Below are 26,153 nucleotides of genomic sequence, written 5' to 3'. Positions count from 1 at the left end.
TCCTGCCTGTCTGTTTTGGACCTTCATAACTTCAGACTTACTTCTTGCTTCAGAGAGCCCTCTCCTGTTTTCCTGTACTTTAAGAAGCCTCAGAATTCAAGGCACTAGTTTCCCCATGCTCCTCCCCACCCCCCGCCTATGCATAAAGAGTCTTAGCAGCAGAGAGACATCTTCTGTTTGCCAGCTCTTGGATCAAAAGTGAGCTTGTTGATAAACAGAACAAATTATAGTAATAATAATAATAAAAAAAATTATTTGTATACCGCCCTATGGGAAACCAATCCGGGCGGTTGATAACAATAAAATATAAAATATAACAATTAAAAACACTTTATCCCTCCCCCCTTAAGACAGTATTAAACAGTATGACATATTAAAAACACAATATCAAAGCATAAAAACAATTAAAAACTAAAAACCCTGATATCCCTCTGTTGATCCTCAACCATCACTAAGATGGGGCCACGGGAGGAATGAGGGAATCAGGGAACCTGGGCCAGGATGGTTAATCTGGAAAGGCCTGCCGGAAGAGATCCGTCTTGACCGCTTTTTTAAAGCTGTCTAATGATATTATCTGATGAATCTCATTCGGCAGGTCGTTCCAGAGTTTGGGGGTGACAGCAGAGAACGCCCTCTGGGAGGTCGCCGCAAGCCTAGATTTTAAAGGCTGCAGTAAGTTCCTCCCAGAGGACCGGAGAGCGCGGGGAGGATTGTATGGGAGGAGGCGGTCCCTGAGATAGCTTGGACCCAAGCCATTTAGGGCTTTAAAGGTGATAACCAACACCTTGTACTGGGCCCGGAAGCTGATAGGCAGCCAGTGGAGGGACCTCAAAACCGGAGTAATGTGGTCCCTCCTAGATGTTCCTGAGACAAGCCTGGCTGCCATGTTTTGAACCAGCTTTAATTTCCGAGTCAAGCACAGGGGTAGCCCCATGTAGAGTGCATTACAGAAGTCAAGGCGTGAGGTTACCAGCGCGTGCACAACTGACTTGAGACATAGCACTTTTTAAAGAAAACTTCTATGAAAGGAAATATGTTGTTAGCTAAATGCAAATTACACGCTGTGGTGATATCTTTATTAAACAAGACAAAATTAGGCACAAAATATTCCGGCATGTTCCTGCATGGCAGAAGGATTGGACTGCATGGTCCTTGTGGGCTCCTCCAACTTTATGATTCTACGATTTCATACTAACTTTGAAGCCTATGACTTCATCATGAGACAAAGATGCTTAAAAAACCATGCAGGAGAAGAAAAGTGACAGTCACAGATCTGCATCTTCTTTGGCTGCATCTGCACTGCAGAAATAATCCAGTTTGATACTGCTTTAACTGCCCTGGCTCAATGCTACGGAATGCCAGGAATTGTAGTTTTGTGAAGGTTAGCATGATGATAATGCTATATACAGTAGCCACAACATTGTTTCTAAGATAAACCACAATGTGTACTTCTAAATTCTGTTTTATAGTCAAACAACTATCTGCCATATGTTAGCTCTTACTTGCCTCATAGCGATGTCTGTGTCGTTCTTCTACAAAAATCTGATCACCATAGAGTTTTCCTAAAATGAAACACAGTTTTTCAATTTGTTTTGTTGCTCCTAGCAGCCTATTTTTACCTTCCTGTATTATAGTGGAAGGTACTGTATTGTGATATTAGCATGAATAGTATTATGGGTTTTGTTTCTATACTGTAACATTGTAAGACAAATATGGTCAGGAGTGCCCCTGAAGACAACGTTACATGTATAGAATTCTGAATGGTTACCATATATACTCGACTATAAGTCGACCTCATGTATAAATTGAGGGCAGGTTTTGGAGCCAAAATTATGGATTTTGCCATGACCCATGAATAGGTCGAGGGTAAAACTTGGAGGCTCCTTCAGTATATGTTTGTGTGCAGCCCGAGGCACTCTCATTGAGGCTTTTTGCTTCAGCATTCAGCTTTCACTTCAGCTTTCAATCCCCCAACAGTGAAGCACGCGGGCAGGAGAGGAACTCTTAAACAAACAGCAATATCAATCAATTACCCAGGACTCTTCCTGCTTGGCTCAAGAGAGAAATAAACGGCATGGGGAAATCTGAAAGAGGTCACATTACCATAGTGACCTCTAAATAAGTCGACCTGGGATTGTGAGGTCAATTTTTGGGCATAAATTTTTAGACTTATAGATGAGTACATAAAGCACATAGTTAAGACAACCGTTTATTAATATTATACTAAATATAAAGGAAATAGCAACTATAATTATTGATGTTCTGGAAAATAAAAATGAAATAACATCAATTTTAATGATTCTTTAGGTTGTGTTTAATAAAATTATATATACATTTTTGGTGCCTGGAGTGCATATTTCATTCTAAACATTATTTCTACTACTTGGAAACTGCTGCACTGACGTAAGCCAATAACCTCCTCACTATGCTTTGAAGTGTTCTGGAACAGTAGACAGTATTTTCGGTTACAGTTTAGATTAATTTTGCAGGTAAGTTATTCCAGTTATGCTTATCAATGACAGCAGTAAAACATATGGGTTGCATGATGGTCCTGGGTTCAGTCTTCTATCAGCTGGATCCAGACTACATTAAAAACACATAGGAATCTATCTTATACTGAGTCAGGCCATTGTTCAGACTAACCCAGCACTAGCAACTCTGATAGGCAGGCAGCATTATCTCTCTAGCACTTCAGGCAAAAGTTATCCCTAGCCCTGAGATTCCTAGTGGTCTCCTATTTAAGATGTCTCCAAGGTAACCACATGTAAGTGTGCTGTCCACTGTAGCATGGTCCACTGTAAATAGGCAGTTATACCAATTCAGGGAAAACTACAGTTGGCAAAGCAGCTGGAACTGGAATGAGCCATGAAAGCAGAAGGCTCTCCTTCTATCCACCATCTTGAGGGAGAGAAAGGCAAGCCAGCTCCAACAAGCCTCCAAGAGAAAGCAGATCTGCTGGACTTTCCTCCTTCCCCACTGCCATTCCCTTCTCCTTTTGTGTTTTGTCTTTTTTTAGATTGTAAGCTTGATGGCAGAGAAATGTCTAATTAACAAATTGTAAGCTGCTCTGATAGCCTTGGCTGAAGAGTGGGGTATAAATAAATATTATTATTATCATCATCATCATCATTATCTTGAGCTACTGCAGCCACTTGCAGTTCCAATGGCAAAACTGGATTCAGGAGTGCCCCTAAGCTCCTTTAAACAGAGGTTGGATGGACATCTTTCAAGAATGCTTCAGTAGTGCATTCCTGCTGGGCAGAGAGTTGGATTAGATGATCCTTGTAGACTGAGATGGCATAGTCACAATGAACCATGCTTTAGCCCATCCCTTCATAGGTCAGACCTGGCCACTGTGGCACATGCCTTAGTTACATTCCATTTGGACTACTGCAACATGCTATATGTGGGGCTACCTTCGAAGAATGTTCAGAAGCTTCAGCTAGTTTAAAGAGCTGCAATCAGAATGCTAACTGGAGCAAAATACAAAGACCATACTACTCTCCTGTTAAAACAGCTCCACTGGCTCCCAGTATGTTTCCAGGCACAATTCCACGTGCTGGAAAATAGAAAAACTGGTTATACAATTGGCATTTTGAGAAGGATAAAAACAGCACTTTATTGCTGCTCTCTGTTGCAAAGGCTCAAGGAGAAGAGGAAGAAGAACTGTACTATTTCCTTCTTTATTGTGTGTGTGTGTGTGTGTGGAGGGGGGAATAATTTTATTCTGTCTCACAAATTGTATTTTTTGGAAAAAGCACTGGTGGCATGTTGGCAATATAAAGACAGCAAGGAGAAAGCCAGCCATGCTGTCTCAAGAAGGCAGTTTCAAAGCCTGGGAGGAACCACCAAAAAGGCCCTCTAGCATTTTCAAAACAAACATCACTGTGAAGGTGTTGGGAATGATCTATTCTAATCTCTTTCTTTGATAAAATTACCAGCTTGGTAGATGAAAGGAATGCTGTGGATATAGTATATCTTGATTTCAGTAAGGCCTTTGACAAAGTTCCCCATGACATTCTTGCAAACAAGCTTGTAAAATGTGGGCTAGACAAGGCAACTGTTAAGTGGATTTGTAACTGGTTGACCGGACGAACCCAAAGGGTGCTCAACAATGGCACCTTTTCATCCTGGAGAGAAGTGACCAGTGGAGTCCCACAGGGCTCTGTCCTGGGCCCAGTACTGTTCAACATCTTTATCAATGACTTGGAGGAAAAAATTGGGGGAATACTTATCAAATTTGCAGATGACAACAAATTGGGAGGAATGGCTAATACTCCAGAGGACAGGATCAAAATTCAAAATGACCTGAATAGACTAGAAAGCTAACAGAATGAACTTCAACAGGGAGAAATGTAAGGTACTGCACTTAGGGCGAAAAAAATGAAATGCACAGATATAGGATGGGGGACACCTGGCTTAAGGAGACAACATGCGAAAGGGATCTAGGAGTCCAAGTAGACCACAAGTTGAACATGAGTCAACAGTGCGATGTGGCAGCTAACAAGGCCAATGCGATTTTAGGCTGCATCAATAGAAGTATAGTGTCTAGATCAAGGGAAGTAATAGTGCCGCTATATTCTGCTCTGGTCAGGCCCCACCTGGAATACTGTGTCCAGTTCTGGGCGCCACAATTCAAAAAGGACATTGAGAAACTGGAGCGTGTCCAAAGGAGGGCGACTAAAATGGTGAAACGTCTGGAAACCTTGCCCTATGAGGAACGCCTTAGGGAGCTGGGTATGTTTAGCCTGGAGAAAAGAAGGTTAAGAGGTGATATGATAGCCCTGTTTAAATATTTGAAGGGATGTCATATTGAGGAGGGAGCAAGCTTGTTTTCTGCTGCTCCAGAGACTAGGACCCGGAGTAATGGATGCAAGCTGCAGGAAAAGAGATTCCACCTCAACATTAGGAGGAATTTCCTGACAGTAAGGGCTGTTGGACAGTGGAACACACTTCCTAGGAGTGTAGTGGAGTCTCCCTCCTTGGAGGTCTTCAAACGGATGGCCATCTGTCGGGGATGGTTTGATCTGGATTTCCTGCATGGCCGGGGGTTGGACTGGATGGCCCTTGCGATCTCTTCCAACTCTATGATTCTATTCTATTCTATTCTATATACTGTCATGGCCAGCCAAGATCAGCTCTCGGAGGATGAGGAGGAGGATGAGCCTCCTCCAGAGCAAGAGCTGATTGAGGCTACACTAGGTGGCAATCCTGCTCTGCCAGGTCCCAGCTGTGCTCTCCCAGCCCCAGAGGAGGAGGCCCAACCAGGTCCTAGTGCTAGAGAGGGGCCTCCTATGGTGCAACAGCCTAATGGTGACTCTGGGGAGGAAGCTTGCCTGGAGGTGCCTACGTTCAAAGAGAGAAGGGCTGAGAGTGCTTGCAGGCGCAGACCCAAGAGGATTGCAGAGAGGCAATCAGCCAACCAGCCTCAGGTGGCATGGGGGAGAGTTTCCCTTACTTAAACTGTTGAGAGAGACCATCACTGTTTGCCAGAGTTTATTGCATGATCTCTTGGCGTGATTGCTGTTAGCACTGGCTTCTTGTATCTTGATTCCTTGTTGCTTTGACCTCGGACTGGACCCTTGTTATCTTCTGGCTGCTTTGACCTTGGACTGCTTTGACCACTATGACTCCCAGTATCCTGACTTCGGCTTGGCTTTCGGATTGCTTTGACTTCTGGTATCCTGACCTCGGCTTGACTTCTCGGATTGCTCTCATGCTTACTCCTTGCAAGGTCTGTGTTTTGCTTCCACTTGTTGGGCTAAGCTATTCTTATTGGTGTGTGTCTGTGAGTGCTGGCTGCAGTCCTGGACAGATACATAGGCCTGTTACAGACTGCCAAAATAAAGCTGCTTCGGGTCTCTTTGGAGGTATGCTGTTTAAATGATGCATACATCCTAAGAATCCGGAAGCTGCCCCAAAGCTGCACTCCAGTGCTTAGGAATGGAGTGTGGCTTTGGCGTGACCTCCGGACTCTTAGGACTCATGCATCATTTAAATAGCATACCTCCAAAGAGATCCAAAGCAGCTTTATTTTGGCAGTCTGTAACAGGCCATAGATATATTAGAAAAGGTTCTCTGGCAGGAGGAAAAGCACCCTTTTCCATGAAGAACAGAGCAAAGAGAGGTACTTTCCCACACAGAAAGCTTCTGACAGGAGCATGGGTGCTAGTCAAATGGGAAGCAAATGTTTGCTCACCTATAGCAAGGAGGCAAATAGGCTGATCAAACCCTGAGATTTTCTATTCACTATGTCACAAGTGGTTCAATCTCACATAACAGAAACAGAAGGATAAGACATGAAGTCATGGATTCTTCATATATTTTATCAATGCTATGGACACACCAGATGTTAAATGGCTCAAGTATGACACTGGTATACTTTTTTATATTCTCCAGATGCTTTTATTCCTTTATTAAAATATTTATATCCCATGCTATATTCAAGCATCTCAAAATATAGTACAATAAAAAAGTTTAAACAGTTTAAAACAAAGCAACTTTAAAAGATTAAAATTATATTCAGTCATTTAAAATTTAAAACAAGACAGCTTGAACCATTTAAAAGAGTTTAAAACAATCTAAAACCACTCACATATATAAATTTGAAAAAAAAAAAACCAATCACACCCAAAAAGCTTTGGTGAAGAGTCAGGCTTTATTTGGGTGTGATTGATTTGGGTGCGTCATTTGGGAATGACAGCAGTGTTGGCTCCAAGTGGGATTTTAAGGGGGAGGAATTCCAACACTAGGAGGCCTAGTAGCAAAATAGACCTTCTCTCATGTCTTAGTTTTGCCAACTGTGAGACCCACTGCATTTTTAGATTTAGCATTCAACATGTTTGTCTTTGCATGGTTTTATGGATAGCCTCAACTTTTTTGATAGACTACCCTTATCCTGTAACTTTATAGGAATTTCTCTCATTAATTTTTAATACATAATTACATCTGTCTGTGAATAGAGGTCTGCTAGAGGTGTCCTTTACTGTGTCTCATCAGTAGGGGCAAAACTTTTCTGCTGTGGCATCTGTTATAGAACATCCTCCCCAAGAAGCCAACTGGCATCAATACTAATGTCATTCTGGCGCCACGTCAAAGCATGGCTTTTTAGTAAAGCTTTCAATACCTAACTGATTTTATGTATTTTGCATTTCTGCTGTGGTCAGCAATATTTTAAAGGAATTACATAGTTTTTATGTTTTTTTTTCTGGCTATGTGGTCATGTTCTAGACTTATTATTATTATTCTTCTTTATTTATATAGCGCTGTAGATTTACACAGCGTTGTACATAAAAACAATAAATATAAAAGAGTAAACCTGCCTATGGCACACAGAGTTTGTTTCTGTTGTTTCGCCAGCATCTGTAGCTGGAAGATGCCAGCCACAGATGCTGGCAAAACATCAGAAACAAATGCTTCTAGAACATGGCCACATAGCCAGAAAAAAAAAAACACAAAAAACTATGGATGCCAGCCATGAAAGCCTTCGATTTTACAAAGGAGTTACAACTTACGTAGAACAGAATCTTCTGTTTTAAAGATGGTTTTCCTTTTTCCTAATCTCATTGTACCTCCCATGTCTCCAGGATTGTGTTCAGGCATATCAATGACCTTAGCAAAGAAAAATATTTACTTTTATTTGTGTTATCTATATTTTGGACAAAAGAAGGCACATAAAAACCAAGATCAATGCCCAACAATGAAAGAGTAAAACAATGTTGTATACTATAAAATAAATTCAAAAGGATACTATACAGGAATCCCAGAGGATACAATATGAGATACAACAATGACAATTCTTTATTACAGTCCATTACTAAAATTCACCACATAAAATCAATAACTCGCACAAGGAACAATTGGTCAATTTATACAGACAAAGCTTATTTCACACATTTTCTTTTAGCACAGAAGTTCTTTGATCCTGATTACCTCAGTTAAAAACATGGCAACCACTAAAGTCACATTGGAAATCTTATCTTCTAATAAGAATTTCACATAAAATTAGGCCAATTTTCTTAGTAGATTTGCTATTAATGGGTTAATCATATGTTGATGAGCCTGCGTGTAGAATCCACAAAATAAAAGTATGTGCTTCATGGGTTCTGCTTCCAAAGTTCTGCAGGAACATAATTTTGCAGTATAAAGGACACCAGCAAATCTACCTTGGAGCATTTCATAGGGTAAAGCATTAAATCTGGCCTTGGTAAAAAGTCAACTATAATTACCAACAGTCACATTCTTTAAATACTCAACTAGATGAAAACGCCCATGCTGTGTGATATGCTTAGTGAGCAGGATGAATATGAATGAGTCCAAAGCAATATCCACAGTCTTTCTTTTACTGATTTGAGATCAGTGTCATAACCCAGATGTAAAAGAAGGGATGATGACAGACCAATTGAAGCTACCAACCAAGCCCTTGTTAGGCATTTCCCTAACAATAACATTTGGGGGTTTGAAAGAGAGCCCTCAAAAAATTAACCTGACAATTGTCCAGGATGTATAAAGTCCTGGAGGAGTCCCAAATTTACTTGAAACCTTTATGTATATTGTAAATTACTGATATGGTACTGTTTCTTGATCTTGATCAGAAGATTCAGTGCCAAATACATTAACCATGTCCATCTTCTGAGTTTTGGAAAACTTTTGCAAGAAATAATGGGCATGATTCAGCCAAAGTTAAACACCTTGCAACCCAAATCCTATGAAAGCTTACCTGTAAGTGAGCCCCACAGAACTCAATGGGGCTTACTCACATATAAATGGCTATAAAATTGGAACCTTAAAATCTTACAACTGGAAAAGCAAAGGATATAGAAAGGAATAAAATATGGCTACACTTCTATGTGATTTGTGTGGGCACTTTTCACATAATATTTGTGAATATCACATCCCCAAGTGTTACCTATAGCTATTTAAACTGAGTTGGGATTCAAATTAAGTGCTACCATTACAGAAATATTTTAAGTATTACTAAACTGGAGCTTCAGAAGCAAAAACATTTCTAAAAATTCTCAACTAAAGAGCACACTGTAATGTTACTCTTGCTCAGACACAGTCATTCATATTTAAACTTTCCATATACATACAGGAGATATAATCCAATCAAGGCAGTACTAAACGTAACAAACTGAGAACCAGCACCAGAAAAGAAAGATAGGGTTAACTCTTATAAAAGAAAGAGAAATATAAGGACAAGTATCTGTATATGATACTTGTAGGGGAGGAAAGAGAAATTAGATACTATAATTTCTCCTTTGGCTATTCTATTCTATTCTATTTTTGGCTGTATTTTTTTTTAAAGCTTCACGTATCCAAAATATGTAGAGTACTTATGTATTTTCTGAAATTAATTCTTTCAAAGATCTATTTGTACTATCAGAGTAGCTTAAGGGAGTAAAAATAGAAATACAACAAAAAATAAACAGTCACTGGAAAAACAGTATAGCAGAAGAAGAAAAACTCCAAGCAAAACACCAGAAGTTAATGTTTAAAAGCCTGGAAAAATATGAAAGCTTCTGTCTTGTGTTGAAATGATGGCACGATATGAATCGGTCTGCAAAGGACATTCCACATCCACATTCCACAAACAGGATCCCACCAGGGGGAAAACACTCTCCTGGTTGCCACCTGCATTCCTTCTGATTTTTCAAAGACTTAGAGATGAGCTTCTGTTACAGCTCTTCAACTGATATGGGAAAACTCAAAAATAAGGATGGTGTTCAGTTCACCTAAATTCACTTGAAATACATTTCTTTTCATGGAGATAGTTTTTGTAATTTTTCAAAGGAAACCGGCACAGGAATACTCCATAAAGATTTCTCAATGAATGAACATATTGTAAACAACACTGGACAACCCTACATGGATTACCTACATGTTACTTGGTAAGTCCTTTGTGAAATAAATCCAGATTAAGATCTAGCTGAACTGATGTAGATACTGTGGGAGATGGTGCACATGCACCTCCTATGCATAAGAGACTATGAGGACAATGCACTCCCTAACACCAGTTTTCATTTCTGTACTGCACAATAGTCTTGACTTTTCTATGCTGGTTTAAACTTTGTTTGGGCACATAGTTAATGTTAAGAGTTGAGAGAAGAAGCAGTGTTAACTCTGCCACTGACACATAGTAACCTATGCAGTGACTTCTTTATCCATGTATTTATGCTGCCCAATATAAATAACAACTGTTTAATATTGTATTGTCTTTTAACTTTAATTGTAAATCCATATTTATTTATGTTTGTGTTTGCACTGAATTTAAAGACATTTGGAAAACTGGGCTAACATGAAACAGTTTACTGTTAAGCAAGACTAAATTCTAACAAAGGTCAGAAATACACTTCACATCCTGGTTTAAAGGCAAACTTTGGTTAAGATCACGGAACTTCTTGTTGGTGGCAAGAGATGCATGCATAGTCTTGCAAGCTGGTTAGCAGATTGGGAGTATTATCTGTGCGCTGGCCATATCCCCATGGCAATGAAGTTCCTTTGCCTGAAAAGCATATAAGACATTTCTGCAAACACCATAGGAACAGTAGGGCCAAAAAATTCAGATGTGTAAATTTTCAGGCTCCACAGAATAATTAACTGGTGAGTTTTTAAAAAATAACAACAAAGTACTTCTCATCAAAGAAATAAATGGTGTATTTAAATTATTATTTGGCTGTGTTTAGATTGTGCTTCAAAAGCCACAGAAAATCTAGATCAAAGAGGATACATTATGGTAGAAATAAATGAAGTACTTTGAAATAAAAGCAGAGGAGGCAAAAGCACAAGAAACCTCAGCCACACCTTCAGACTCATTTGTGGAGACAATTTTCTCAGTGCCAGTTCTGCAGCTTGTTCAGAGATTTGTATGAGTTGACAGCCAACTGAATCATATGTAAATTCTCACTGGAGGCTTGCTCAGACAACAGAAGTCTTTCATGGGGTGGCTTTTCACTGATACTCTGCTTTGTTTACTGAGTAGAAGTTTTTTATATTGATTTCCAAACTCTTGACACCTTTCTCTTTTTCTTTAATTCACCTGAAGCCTCCAACACCATTCAAACCCACTAGTAAGGAAAATAACAGAGAAGAAGGAGGGGGTTAACAGAGTAGGATACTTGAAAAATACACTTTAGAAAGGAAACCTGATCCATAAACCTAAATAACTGAGAGAGATAGAAAACTGTTGGAGAAATAAAGTGAGAGATCTCAAACCTCTGCAACTGACACAGCAAGACAGGGGGAAAATTGAGAGAGAGAAGAATCAACAGTCAAAATGATAAATATCATGATTCCTGCCTCTTGTTATATTTGTATACTGCCTTTCTCCCAGTTTGGACTCCAAGGCAGCTCCCAACAAGAATCGATTAAAAACCCTTAATATTAAAATTGTAATAACAATAAATAATCACAGTATACAATCATTTAAAAGGCATAGACAAGTTTAAAAAAATAAATAAATCACACATCCCAATAAGAAGCTTTCCTGCCTTCATGTTAAAAGCATGCTTAAATGAAAAGGTCTTTAAATGAAAGTGGAGCTCTGGTGCCACAACTAAAATTCCCAGAATTCTATTGCATTGAGCCATGGCAGTTAAAGCAGTGTCAAACCGGGTTATTTCTGCAGTGTGGATGCAGTCCAAGAGGAGTGAGGATGCTCTGAGAGGAGCTCTGTTGATAGAGAATGGGAGTAGCATTTCTGCTCCGGGATACTGTTATGTCAGAGAAAAGCTGCACAGATTTAAAACTTCCCACAAATCTGCTTCAGATCTTCCAAAACAGGCTGTTCTTTGAGTGTTTTCGTTACCTTCTGGAGCTACAGGGTCAGGTGGGCCCCTGAGCTACACTTGCCTCATGTATTTTTCTTCTTGTTAATTTTAATGGGATGGGATACACTTAAAAATGAGACATGCTAGGGCAAAAATCTTCAAGAAATCAACCCACTGCTTCATGCTGTGGCTGTTGTCTCTCTTCTCTTCTAACCCACATAGATATTTTAAGATGTTTTGCAGTGAATTTTTATTTACTCATCCATTTTATTTTATTTGTCATTCTAATTCAAACATATTGGAGAATTATCTTTTCAGGTGCTTTTAACACTTCTATTAAACATATCTACTGAATACCTAAGAAACATTTTCAACAAGTAGGATTGTAACATGTGTGGCCCTAATCAACTCTGTCAGTGTAAACTGAAGAATTAATTGAGAAGCCATTTCCAGACACACCAAATGCAGGCCCAGAGTTGTTTTATTTAGGCAGCACTAGATATGGAAGAGGATGGAAATGTACAAATGCAATTGCTTCATCCATACAATTAATGCTTGCTATTTTCCCCCATTAACTGGAGGTGAATGTAACAAGCCTGCGTAAAATAAAGAATTAAAACTAATCAATTCATAAGCATATCTCTTTTGGCTAATAATGCACCAACTTATGGATTCATAAATGTATACTTATCTTATGAAATGCAAATATACTTCACACTATCTAAGCAGCATTCTATTGTTTAAGTGAAGAGTTTAGGGGTGGTGGGCTCATCTGTACTTCCATAGACCTTTTCAAAGAAACCCAGACTGAAGGCACAGTCAATGCTGGGGAGTTTAAAAAGCATGCCTACTCATACTCTTCATCATCAAGAGCTAATATGACACTTACTTCCAGAAATTATATTTAGAATTGTATTTTTAGTTTCTAAAAAATCACTTTTAACTTTAAGTTTTTGCTAAAGGTAAAATCCTAAGAGACTAGCATTCTGGTCCAAAAAACAATGATGGAAGTAGCTTCATTGGAAATTATGTCCAACTGAATACATTCAGAATTATCATGTATGTGCAGCTGTATTATAAAATAACCAGGGAAGGAAAATAATTAATGTGTGGCAAATCCATACACCTGAAGGAAATGTTTTGCAGAGACAGCAAGTTTGCAAATATCAAATTTATTTTCACCACTTATTACCAAAGGTTATAGATATCCATTAGCTATTAGACACTGGTTTCTTACTAAACTTACTGACTTCAAGTACAGCTGTCATATTCAAAGAGATGGATAAATAATGATAAAGTCTGCCTGGAACAGTTTGAAGCTGTTATGGCAAATTAAGAGGGAGAAGACAATAATAAGGGCCATATAAAAAGATGGAAGAATATTTCAGTGACTAAAAGAATTTCAGTTACTAAAAGGAAACAACAACAACAATACAGTACCATACAGAAAAGAAACCCTGAAAGGAAAGGATAAATTTGTTTCTGAGACATGAGATAATGATTGTGATAATAAAACATCTCAGTAAATGTACACATTGTTATTCTCTGAGCTATCCTTACATCACAGGCTTAGTACAGAATGTATCTTTCACTACACCTATTGAAAGAAGTGGTAGATGTACAAAAACACAGCACAAACTTCAGATGAAATGCCTACTGCTTAACCTAAAAAGAATAATTTGCTCCATGTATGTGGTAGTAGAGAAAGAAGAAGTGATACAAAGTGACCGGAATGCTAGTCTCTTAAGATTTTACCTTTAGCAAAAACTTAAAGTTGAAAGTAATTTTTAAGAAACTAAAAATACATCACATTCTGGGTTATATACTTACTGCCTAAATATTAATCCAAACAGTAAATCAAAACAAAAGCATTGTTTATATTTGTACTTTCATATTTCATCTGTACTGAATACGAGCCAGCTTTGCAAGTTTTAAAAAACCCTTCATCTCCCACTCCAGTTCTCTCTCTTGCTATCACCCATTCTTTTTCTTCCTCCTATATTTTCCTCTTTTTTCTATCCCAGCCTTTCCCTCTTCTCACTTTCCTCCTCTCATTTACTAGGCAACAAGCCTCACTCCTCCTCTTTTTTAACAACTGGAAGAGTTGAGAGGCCATGTAGAATGATCTATTACATAGAACTTCTTAGATGCTTCTGGAAAAATGAAAATGTTATTCTTAATTGCAGTTTTGGCTCTAGGGATGTAGGGTCTCTGTTAATTATTGTCTGATGCTGGTTACAAATTATATAGCTTACAGTATATATAATTAAATATATAATGCATATAATTAAAATTATAATTAGTGGATTCATGTGATGATCCCTGGGGGTCTTAGCGGCCCAACAGCCTGTTCCTAGCCCTTAGCCCCAGCAGGATCCCTTTTAAATTCCCCTAGAATCTCCTAGGTCTCCATTCTCGCTCTCTGCTGAGCTGAATGAGACCCCCTGAGATCCTCTAATCAAGCAGCCACCACCCAGTGAATCTCCAACAAACTTCCCTTAGCACACACTGGAACTTGCTAAGGACTTAAGTTCCTTCCCTTGCTAACCTGAACAAGCAGTAACTGAGCTAAGACACGTGTACAGGAGCAGAGACAGCAGATACTTTTAAAGAAAGGTATTTATTCTAAATAGACAGAATAGAGCAATATGATATCATTCATGCAAGGCCTCCTTGCCTTGCAGGTATAGAATACATAATTACAAGATGTTCATTTCAGGCAAGCTATTAGATAAACATAACAAAGCCTAAACACACTAGCTAACACATTTCCTAAGCTACTCACACAGAGATGGGATTTGCAGTCCTTGATGGGTTTTTGGATGCAAGAAGCTGGCCCTCATTGCCTAGCTCCAACTGCATCCCATAAGCCTGCCTTTTGGCACAGGCTCAACAGCTGGGCTTCCAAAACAAAGATGAAGACGGAGACCACATGGGCTTGGGCCTTTTAAAGCCCTATGGTGGAGGATTCTCAAAACTCCCGGTCCTACTCTCTGATTGGCCAGTTGGGCCTTAGGTCAGCTATGTAACTTCTCGTTATCATGTGATGCAAGCTCTCATTAGCATGTACCTCCCCCCAGCTTAACCCTTTGTGGTTTGAGGGAAGTCCTCAAATGACTGGAGGCCCAGTCATTACAATTCATTTTTAAAACTAAATAACCCCAAGGCACTCCTAGAGACACCTTAGCAACCAGGGCAAGTTTCAAGTGTCCAGACCTTACAGCCCTGGAACTATGGTGCACACAAACAGACACAGGGGTCACCTAAACCATCGGAAAACACATATTTTATATTATTATACTAATAATTTTATAGTTGGGGGTCAACCCAAAATGAGGAACTGTATTAAAAGGTCTAGTCAGTGCATTCATTAATATCTGTTCATTGTTTTCCCCCCATCCAGCTCCTACAATGTTCTTTTGTCCCTCTGTCACTCTGCCTTTTCCCTTTCACCCCACCCAATGCTCTTGTACACACACACTCTTCATGTCAGCATATTTCTATGTTGAAATTATTGGGTGTGGGACAACTCTAATCCATTTTTCTGTTACAGCAATCCCAGTTTGTGACCTGTATACGGTTACTATAGCTATCCCTATGCTTCCTACCACAAACAAAATTGTTTCTGATGCTTCCAATCTCAACATATACTGATAGCATATATCCTGTGTCACTGAAACACTAGCTCCAGGGCAGTTAATTCACAAGCAACTAGTTACAAAGTGCAATATTTACTCTAGATTCAGATCCCCACTGGTTCAACTTCAGTAACAATAGTAATTCACCACAGAAACATCAAAATTAGAATTGATGGTACCTGAAGGCAATCTCTTTATTCATTTATATCCTGCCTTTCTCCTGGTACAGCCCCTAAGATATTTATAATCACAACTCTCAATCCTTTATCACTAGCAATGTTGGGTAGGATGACGGGATAGGCCAAAGCATCGAGGGGTCAAAGGTTCCCCACTCTGGTATAGACAATCTCACATTGTATTAAAGTCTTCAGATACTACCAGTTCAATATCTCCATATCTGTAATGAATCATTATTAGTGACTGTGTAGACCAGCAAAACTGCATGGTACAACAAAGGATTAAATATCATGTATATACAGACGCTAAGATTTAGCTATTGTGAGCTCCAGTCAAAGCTATTTTCATAATACATCTTGTAATAGCATACCCTTCGCTCCCAAATGAAGGAAAGAATCTTGTGGCAACTTTAACACATTTATTTCAGCATAAGGTTTTGTGGTCTTTAGTCCACATTTTCATGTAAATACACTGCATGTGTGTGAAATGTAATACAAAACATGAATTTCAAATTGGGAATGTATTTAATGTATTCAATAAAATAGGTGTCATGGACTAACTACCCTGGGCCTGACTTAGAGGCACAGTCAGACTGTGAAGATATGGAGGAGGCTGAGACAGGGACAGATCTGGGGCTGCTTGGATCACCAGTCCCAGAGCAGGCTCAGGAAGCTGCAGAGGGAGAAACGGACTCTAGGCTACAGGTGCTAGGACCTGTGGAGCAAAGACAAGTCAGGGAGTCTAGAAGCCAAGAAGAGAGCTAATAGGTTTCAGCTGAGAGAAGCAGAGGCCTTTTAAAAGACCACCAGCTGCAGAGCTTCTTTGTAGTTGACAACCAGTCTTGCAGCCTTGTTGTTCCTTGCTTTTTGAATCATGACTCTGACTATCTGACCTTGTGACTATGCTCTTACCTCTGCCCTTTGCTGTGGCTGGCTGACTGATTGGCATTGTGTGACCTTTGGACTGGACTCTGGACTATTCCTTTGTATATCCCCCTGCTGTGCTGCCCTCAGTAGAGGTAAGCAGAACAATATGTTTTCCACATATTTTAAAAAGAAGTTGCTTTCCAATCAGATCCAAATGGAACTGGGTAACATATAAGGGTATATTACATGTTCAAACTGTGGGTCAGCAGAAGCTTGGGTGTTTATGGGCAAATTCATAGTGAGTTCCTTCCACGTCAAAGTTTCAAGCACTATGATAAAGACAATGGCCTGTTACAGACAGCCAAAATAAAGCTGCTTCGAGTCACAGTGGAGGTATGGTGTTTCAATGATGCATGCGTCCTAAGAGTCCAGAAGTCGCACCAAAGCCACGCTCCAGCCCTAAGGACTCGAAGCAGCTTTATTTTGGCTGTCTGTAACAGGCCAATGAACACAATTTAAACTGTAATATGGAGTCAGTCATTTAGAATACAGGCCAAATATGATGTTGAGAAGTTTTGTGCCCACCATGCTAACCTTTTATATAGTTATATTAATGAAACATCTTCAGTTTTTTAAAGAAATCAGAATATCATTATCAATTATATTCATTGGTTTTGATCCCTTTATTCTGTTATCTCCATTACATTATTGAAAAATTAAATATTCTACAATATATGAATTACTCTGCAATTGAAAATGAAAGACTACAGATCACAAATGAAATTTGAATGTTTTATAAAAACAAACCCACAATAATTAGTGTCATTGTATTGATTCATCAGAGAGACTGACAAATAGGCAGTTTCATTCTAGGATATAATCATCTGCTGACTCAGAGGATGCACCCAAAAAATCAATTAATTATATTGTTTGAGGCATGATAGAGTCCCATTACAAGCTGTAGGTTGCCAATTGTCTTTATCATAATGCCTGAAATTTTCACATGGAAGGAACCCACTATGAATTTGCCATTAAAAATCCAAGCTTATGCTGACCCACAGTCGGAACTTTTGTAGTTCACGATGATTCACTGCATATTAACTATTTGCTAACAGACCCTCTGAATGTTGAGAAGCAAACACACCCTCATTATATACCATGACACAAATACAAAATGGAAAGAACTGGGAGTGGTGCTTATGACCAGAAATGTATGAAGTTCTGTTCTGATATTGGCCAAGGCTCTGGGCATGTAAGCCAGGCAATGTGTCATAACCATCCAATTATTTCAGATGATTAATGTATGAATTCCACACATTTCATATACACCAGTACTGCCAAGTGTTATATTTTATGTACATATATATGTGAAGCCCTAACCCTGTACTCCATGCATTTAAAATAAATCTGCTACATTTAAAGGTGCCACAAAACTCACTGTTTGCTGGAAGGGACTAACATATCTACCCTTTGAAAAATTGATTAGTTTTGATAAATATTAGATATTTCACATGAAAGGCTAACAACAACTGTTCTACAATAAACTTAGAAAATTGTTGTTGTGTGTCTTCAAGTCACTTCTGACTTATGGTGACCCCAAGGCAAACCTATCATGAAGTTTTCTGGGACTGAGACTGTCTAACTCAACCAAGGTCCCCAGTGGATTTCCATGGTCGACCAAGGAACTGAACCCTGATCTCCAGAGTCACAGTCTAACACTTAAACCACTACACCACACTGGCTCTCACAACTTCTAAAAATGATTAGAATATTAAAAGTACAGATTCTAAATGCTTAGGATGCTGCCATTTTTTCATAGCTACTGCCAATTAAGTATACCAAAACCAGACTCCATTAGTTCAAAAGAATGGGGATTGCTCCAAAATTTTAGAATTCAGGATGCTATCAGCAATTACTCAGTAAATACTTATAGAATAAATAATAAATTCTCTAGTTCCCCAGGGCTCTGTCTTGGGTCCCCTTCTGTTCTCTCTATACACACTGTCTCTAGGTAAACTCATCAGTTCTTTTGGTTTTTCCTATCATCTGTACGCCGACGACACTCAGCTGTATCTCTCCACTCCTGACCTTTCGATGAGGCTTGAACAGCAAGTTTCTTCGTGTCTGACTGCCATCTCTCAATGGATGCGGCTTCGGCGCTTGAAGCTCAACATGTCTAAGACTGAGCTTCTCGTCTTTCCACCTAAACCCACCCTTCATTATTCCTTTTCTGTTTCTGTCGACGACACTTCTATTCAACCGGTTCATCAAGCCCGCAGTCTTGGCTTCATTTTTGACTCTTCTCTGTCATTTATTCCCCAGATCCAGGCCACCGCCAAGACCTGTAGATTCTTTCTCCACAACATTGCCAAGATCCGTCCATTCCTCTCAATCTCTACTGCCAAGACTCTAGTCCATGCCCTAGTGGTTTCGCGACTAGATTATTGTAACCTCCTTCTAACAGGGCTTCCTCTTTCACACCTCCATCCTTTAATATCTGTCCAGTATTCAGCTGCCCGTATTGTCACATCCGCTCGCCGCTTTGACCATGTTTCTCCTCTTTTATCCTAACTTCATTGGCTCCCCTTCCCCTTTCGCATCCGGTACAAGCTTTTGTTACTGACTTTCAAAGCCCTCCATGGGTTGGCCCCTCCTTACTTATCTGACCTTCTTTCTCCTTACATTCCTACTCGCACCCTCCGATGTGGTAGTCAGGGTCTCCTGTCACAATGTAGGACTACCACTGCCCCCTCCCGAATTCGTCCCTTCTCGCTTGCTGCCCCTTACTCCTGGAACCTTCTTCCCCCACATGCACACCTCATCACTTCTCTGCCCAGTTTCAAAACTGAATTAAAGACTATATTGTTTATAGAAGCATTCCCAGAGGTGAGACCCTCTCTGACCCAGGAAGCCTCCTTCTAACCATCCATCAAGAAGCCAAGCCCTTCCTCCAGTCCATCTGCCTTGGTCCAGGCCTCGGAGGTGGAAAAGATCTGCTGGACCTGATCCTATTCCCCACCACCACTCCCTTCTCCTTTTGTGTCGTGTCTTTTAGATTGTAAGCCTGAGGGCAGGGAACCGTCTGACTAAAAAAAAATTGATGTACAGCGCTGTGTAAACTTACAGCGCTTTATAAATAAAGGTTAATAATAATAATAGTTTTCATAAAACATACAAAAAAGTCCTTTTTGGCAATCAATACATCTCAGCTAAGAAAGGCAATCAGTTGTGAATATATAAATCAATACAATCGAAATCAGATGCAGCACAGAGATCCATGCAAGAACAATGAAGTAAAACATTTCCATAGATCTTATTTATTAGCAAAGCTGAAAGAATATGCAGAAAAAGAACAGAAAAATAGAAAAGACCAGTAATACTTTCACTAAAGCTGCCAAGATTCAGTGTATATGCTTACCTTATATATGTCCTATGAGAAATGAGGGGGTGTTTAGATGGAGTAAATAAACATGGAATAAAAGGCAGAACGTATCATATCAATAAATCAGTGCAAGGCACACCACCATACAACTGTAGTAGTGTTTTTCATAGTCAAAATGAACAGGGTACTATTTTGCAGATTTAAACCACTATCATTCACAAGGCATAAATAATCCAGCAATCTACTTATGACCTCAGTTAAGCAGAGCAGTTAGAGAGACAGTATCTGAAATATCATCTCTCTTTCGCTCTTGCTCTCAGTAATTTATAACCTCATGAACTGCTAGATTAATACGTAATCCAGATCTCTACAAACCTGCTATCTATATATAGGAAAAGGAGTAGAAATAATAAATTTCAGGAGATGTTCGGAACCAATCAACCCATTTTTGTTGAGGATTGCTTTGCATCTTGGAAGAGAAAGGCAGAAAGCAATAAAGAGGGACCTCTTGAACCTGAGGCTCCCTCTCCTTTGACACTGAAAAGCAAAATGTATGATCAGAGCCTCGGGTATACAGTGGTACCCCGGGATACGAATGCGCCGGGTTACGAATTTTTCGGGATACGAAAAAATCCCATAGGGATTTATTGCTTCGGCTTACGAAGGTTTCTTCGGGTTACGAAAAAACCGCGGCGCTATTTTCCGCCACCGGAGGGCAGCAGAGAGCTATTTTTCCATTAGCGCCTATGGGAATTCGGCTTACGAAGGTATTTCGGGTTACGAAATTAACCGCGGAACGAATTAATTTCGTAACCCGGGGTACCACTGTACAGCAGATCTGCTGTATCTGCTAGGATTTGGTTCCATGATCCTGTGTGGATACAAAAAAATGCAGGTGTTCAAAGTCCTTATTATAGAATGCAGCAGTGGAGGTGGCAGCAAACTCTGGCTGCCAGGCATGCATTCTTCAGCTTCCAGGGAGCCCACTAGCTGCCCACTTTTCCCTTGTGCATGAAGACATGGCAGTACAACTTGTTTGTTCATAAGACAGAAGTGGGTGGGTGGCTGGCAGGTTCCCTGGAAGGCAGGTCAAATGATACATGCCTGGTGACTGGTACTTGCCACTGCCTCTGCAGCTGCCCTGGGACCACTTCTTACTAGATTTCCAGATATTTATTTATTTATTTATTTTAATCTGCACTTTGAGTCCATGATGAGTTAAATCTGTGAATCCGGAGCCTGCGGATTGGGCAGACCCACTGTAATGAATTCAAGAAAGCTATTGGGCTGGATTTGAAATCAATTCTACTAAATTAAGTATGTGAGCCAAAGAAGTCAGTGCAGCCTTCTTTAAATATTATTATATAAAAGCTCATTATATCTGTAACCTCACTTTATTATAGGATTAGCTGTATGGATTTCTGCTGGGGGGGGAAACAATCTAAATACTCATTACCTTACCAACATTCAATACTTGTCCTCTAATGTATCTGCAGTATGGACTGTGCTGGTCTATGACTGTAATAAAGAGGAACTGAACTGAACACAGTATGGAATATTATTTTGGTCTTTTTCTTTTGCTAAATGGCATGAATCCAGCATTTATTTAACAAAGAAAACAGTCTGAGACGATAATTCTAGCAGCTTTTTCTTTGTAAATTATTCTATTATTTATTCTATAAATTCTGTCTTATTTGAATAGGATAATCGATGATATGAATACAATGTTATAAAAAAAGACCCTATATGCAGAAACTGTTTTAATTACAAAGGAGAAATGTACGGTATGTCTATCTAGAAGTGCCTCAAATGCACAAAATTATTTTCCTTGTTGCTAGTTCAGAGTAGTGTTTTGTATTCACCTTGTTACATACTGGCTGAGACATTAACCTACCCCTCAGCAATTATCCTTCAATAATTTTTGTAAGGAGAGACACATTCAAGAGATTCCCAAGATATATCCTGGGCTCTGTGCTTTCTTGTTTGAAACTATGCAGTGTACAAATCAATGGTGTTTCCCTGTGCTGATATTCCAGATTACATACAAGTAGGAATGAAGAAAACTATGGAAAGGTTACAATATTGTGGTGTACCTGGTAACAAATAATAGATTTGACATACTAAGACAAGCTGTAAAACATTTATTAAAATTCAAACAATAAAATTCCAGAGAACCCTTTACACAAAATAACCACCGGGGAAAAAACTTGAATAAGCTTATATGGACAGGGCAGAAAAAGTGCAATAAATACATAATTTTAAAGAAATAACTTTGATTGCTAAACTATCAACATGTCTAACAACTGTCAACAAGTTCCTTTAACAAGAAGACACATTTCATAATCAGGGTGGAGTGGAAGGAGGTGAAACTTATAAAGGGTGTCCCAATCGAGAGCTTCTCACATTACATCGCTAAAGCCTCTTAGGTTTGGAGCATCAGGTAAATATGATTCATACACTTGTATATCTGTTTCAATATCTTCTGTGAATGTACTATATTATCTTGCAAATCCTATATGCTCTTACTTAGGAATATACCCAATTATATTCATTGAGACTTAACATTTAAAAAGACAAGCCTAGGATTGTATTGATAGAATCAACTGTATCATGTCATATATAGAAAGCATTTTTTTCCCTAGCAGGTTACCTCAGGAACGAGTGGTAAAATAGATGCAAATATAAAATAAATCGCCATATCAGAGCATATGTATATAAATTTACAATTTTCCCATACATGTTAAGCAGTTTCCATTCAAATTAGTGTTGCTCCTTATAAATAACAAAACATACCACCTTTGAATTTTCTTTTACAGGTTTTCAATAAACTAAAGCATGGACAACTTTAGTGCTGACAACCTTTTAAAACTCTTCACTCAATATGCTATAAAAGAAGGTAGTTCTAGTTTTCTTTCAACTGCAGGACTTCAAAGTTTGCTTCGGGATAACTTCACAAACTTTTTGGTAAGTCTTTCCAAAACTGTGCTGCCAATTAAATATAAAACACAATATTGTTAATTTCCTCGCCCTGCAAAACTTTTTAGCAGCTCTGGAGAATTTAAAACATGTTGGGTAGCAAGGGAGGGATGGAAGTGGATGGAAATAGGGATAATTCAGTATGAAAGAAAACTTTACCATTCATTTTAAATATATGAATGGAGAGGCCAAAGGTTCACTGACACTAATATGTTCAGGGTTTGGTGTATGGATTTCACAATATTTATAGAAATTGCCATCTGCTAAGATGAGAAGAGCTCAACTATTTAACTACAGGAAAAATATGCTGGTTCACTACTGAAAACAACAACGTAAATGTAGTAATGCTAATGGTTGAATATTTGCCTTTACATTATCTCAAGAAAAGCCAAAAGCATTGTTCATGGAAGATTACAATTTTTAGAATTAAATCACTGTTAGTGTTGGGAACCAATCTCACTTAGCCATATATTCAAAAACAAAAACCGTTCTGCCATTTTTCATACACACACACTGTGTGTGTGTGTGTGTTTGTGTGTATAATTGTTTTAATAAATCGTGTTTAGCTACAATTTTTTGATACTGTAGTCATACATAATTAGAGCCAAAGTAGTTCACGGTAATAACAAAAAATTATGAACATAAAAATATTTTTTCAGACAAAGTAAGAATAATGCTTTTAAAGGGATAATGCCCTCTGAAGAAGAGGACAGAATAGCTACATTTGATTACAGAATAGGTGGGTAAACTCCTTGAAACACCAACTGAGGACTGAGAAGAGCAGCAGAGCTCACAGAACTCACTAGCCTAGGGAACTCACTGCAAGTTTCCAGAAAAGAATCCCTCAAATATTTCTACAAAGACATATGTCTAGAACAGAGTTAAAAGGCCTGTTATATTTAATGAGTGCAAAAGGATGAAGAGGTCACAGGGTTTTTTTCTAACACTGCCTCCCTACTTTCCTTCACCGAGGCCACTCCATCAACCACAGTAAGCAAAGTACAGTCTGATTTTCCATTTTAAAAAAACAAACACAACTTACAGTCCTAAGAAGAAGGCAAAAGAATACTTTTATCTTCAATTCCTAATAAGAAATTGTATCAAAAAATGTAACTGATTAAAAAAAGAAACGTTTAACATGGTAAACCACTTTTTAAAATATAGAGCCAACAAGTAGCTGATAAAATTATGACAGAGACTTTAAACTCTGCAGAGATTATGGTGCTTACCTCAGATTTTGTATAGAGATACAACTACAGTAGGCCCTTCCCTTACGTAGAGGATCCATTCCAGACCCCCCCCCCCAACATAAGGGAAAAAATGTGTATGCTCGAACCCCATTGAAAATAATGGGGCGTGTGCATGTGGCACGGTGCACATGCCACATGCACACACCATTGCTTTTCCTGTGGCGCACCTTCAGTGTAAGCTGAAAGCCACGTGTGGCACAGGCGCACTGTATAAGTTAATAACAAATGTTATTTATCTTCTAATGACATAGTTTAACTTAATTTTGTTCTGAAAAAATGTTTCCTCTTTGGAATTATCTACATAAACTAATTTGTTTTCTCTTTTATTATTCCCCCCTCCCTACAAAACAAAATCCATACAGAGTTCAATGTCTTTCAATGACATTGTCAAATATGCAGACATAGATAAAGATGGAAAAATCAACTTTAATGATTTTAAGTCACTGATGAGCAAGTTAAGTAGCTTGGTTGGATTATCTACTTTGACTGGACTAACCGGGTTTGGATCATAAACCATCCTATGAAGAGGACGAAGACAAAGAAAACATGTGAGATTCCAAATCTACCCAATTATGGACTCTGAAAATGGTTGTGTTTCTACAAACCATCTCTGTGAAAAGATGGGTGACAGTCAATAAATATCAATTTTGATTTAAAATAATTCATATATGATGACTGGTAAAATGAATAAATATTTTTTCCAGGTAATTTAAGAGTGAATTTAAAATATTTACAGAAATTTATCTTATTGGAGGAATTCCATGTATCTTTACATTATGTATTATATGTTATTTCCAAATGAGACTTTTAAGCAGCTTATGGGTAGCTGAGGTCTGATGTGGCAGAATAGCTAAGTGTCTGTGCTATGAGCCAGAGGATGTTTCCAGTCCACATCCCACCTTAGCCACAAACCTTCTGTTTGAACTATTAAATGTGTAGGTTCTACATGTCTGTATGGAGGTTTTGACCTTCTAGCTGTTTCAGGCATGAAAAAGAGCAGCAAGATTCAACATCAGATCCCATGATTGGCAGGAATTATAATGCCTCTGCATGAGTCAGACCTGGCATATACACTAGACACTTTCTGCCCAAGCATGTTCCTAACTGCAGTATTTCCTAACTGCATCCCAGGCTCTTGTTTAAGCCTGTATCCTTAGCTTTAGCATCTGATCTCAGGGTAGGCACATATGATAATAAATGCACAATGTTCAGAAATAAGGCTTATTTGAATTTGACTACCTGCAAACTCTTTATTGTTTGACCAACCAACTGCAGTAGTGACATCTCATTTTAAAAACTTCTTTTAAAAAGTTGTATTACCCAGGAATCAAATGAACAAAGTGCCAGAATACATACTCAGTGCCAGAGTTAACAATAAGAACATAAAATCTACCATATTAATAAATTTGCTTCAATGTATACTCCTATAGTGCAGGGATGGGCAGCCCTCCAAGGCCATTTTGTGTCCTTTGAGACCCGGGTGGGTGGGTGGATGGATGGATGGATTGGAAGATCCCAAAAATAATTTTGGCAATTAAAAAAAATTAAAAATTGTCCGGAAATGCTCCAAAATGCCCACTAGGGGGCATTGGCGTGCATTTCCCCCAAACACTTTGCAGGTTCTTTTTTGAAACCCAAAACATGGTGAAAATGCCCCCAGGTGTTTGTGTGCATTCCCTCTCTCTTTTTATTTGTTGGAGCAGGTCCAACCTTCCAAGGCTGTGGTCCCAAAACTTTTGGGGGTTTCCACCCCTTTTCCTCTTGGGCAACAACCCTAGCACCCCAAAGTGTATTTCTTGAAGTTAGGTCTACTGTTCTACTGCAAACTCAAAACAACCAATCATGGCTGCTGCTCACTTTGCACCTGGTCACCTTGGTAGTAGCAACCAAGCAACTGGCTGAGCAGTGACACACCCATGCTGGCCTTGAGGCATAGGCCTCTTGGTCGCTGTTCAGCCAGGTGCTTGGTTGCTACTACCAAGGTGACCAGGTGCATGGGAGAAACTTTTCCCTGGCAAGAAAAGACTCTAAATCCTTTTTTGCTGGGACAGAGAGGGGTGCAGCTGGTGTGTGTGTAGGGGTTTTGCAGAGGCTGC

At 39.0% G+C, this 26,153-nt stretch overlaps 1 protein-coding gene and 1 long non-coding RNA gene across 2 annotated transcripts in view; one reads left to right on the top strand and one right to left on the bottom strand.

The window, feature by feature from the left end:
- Positions 1-26,153, bottom strand: part of CTPS2 (CTP synthase 2) — a 96,916-nt gene that overhangs the window by 10,494 nt on the left and 60,269 nt on the right. Inside the window, 2 exon segments of the mRNA XM_042456986.1 lie at positions 1,507-1,562; positions 7,515-7,611. Coding sequence (XP_042312920.1) covers positions 1,507-1,562; positions 7,515-7,611 — 153 coding nt within the window.
- LOC121925160 lies at positions 22,195-24,920 on the top strand. The gene is made up of 3 exons (XR_006102806.1): positions 22,195-22,271; positions 22,648-22,795; positions 24,420-24,920. It is a non-coding gene; the product is annotated as an uncharacterized LOC121925160 (long non-coding RNA).

Source organism: Sceloporus undulatus, chromosome 3 (genome assembly GCF_019175285.1).
Source record: "Sceloporus undulatus isolate JIND9_A2432 ecotype Alabama chromosome 3, SceUnd_v1.1, whole genome shotgun sequence".
NCBI classification, from domain to species: domain Eukaryota; kingdom Metazoa; phylum Chordata; class Lepidosauria; order Squamata; family Phrynosomatidae; genus Sceloporus; species Sceloporus undulatus.
This window is presented reverse-complemented; position numbering and strand designations above follow the sequence as displayed.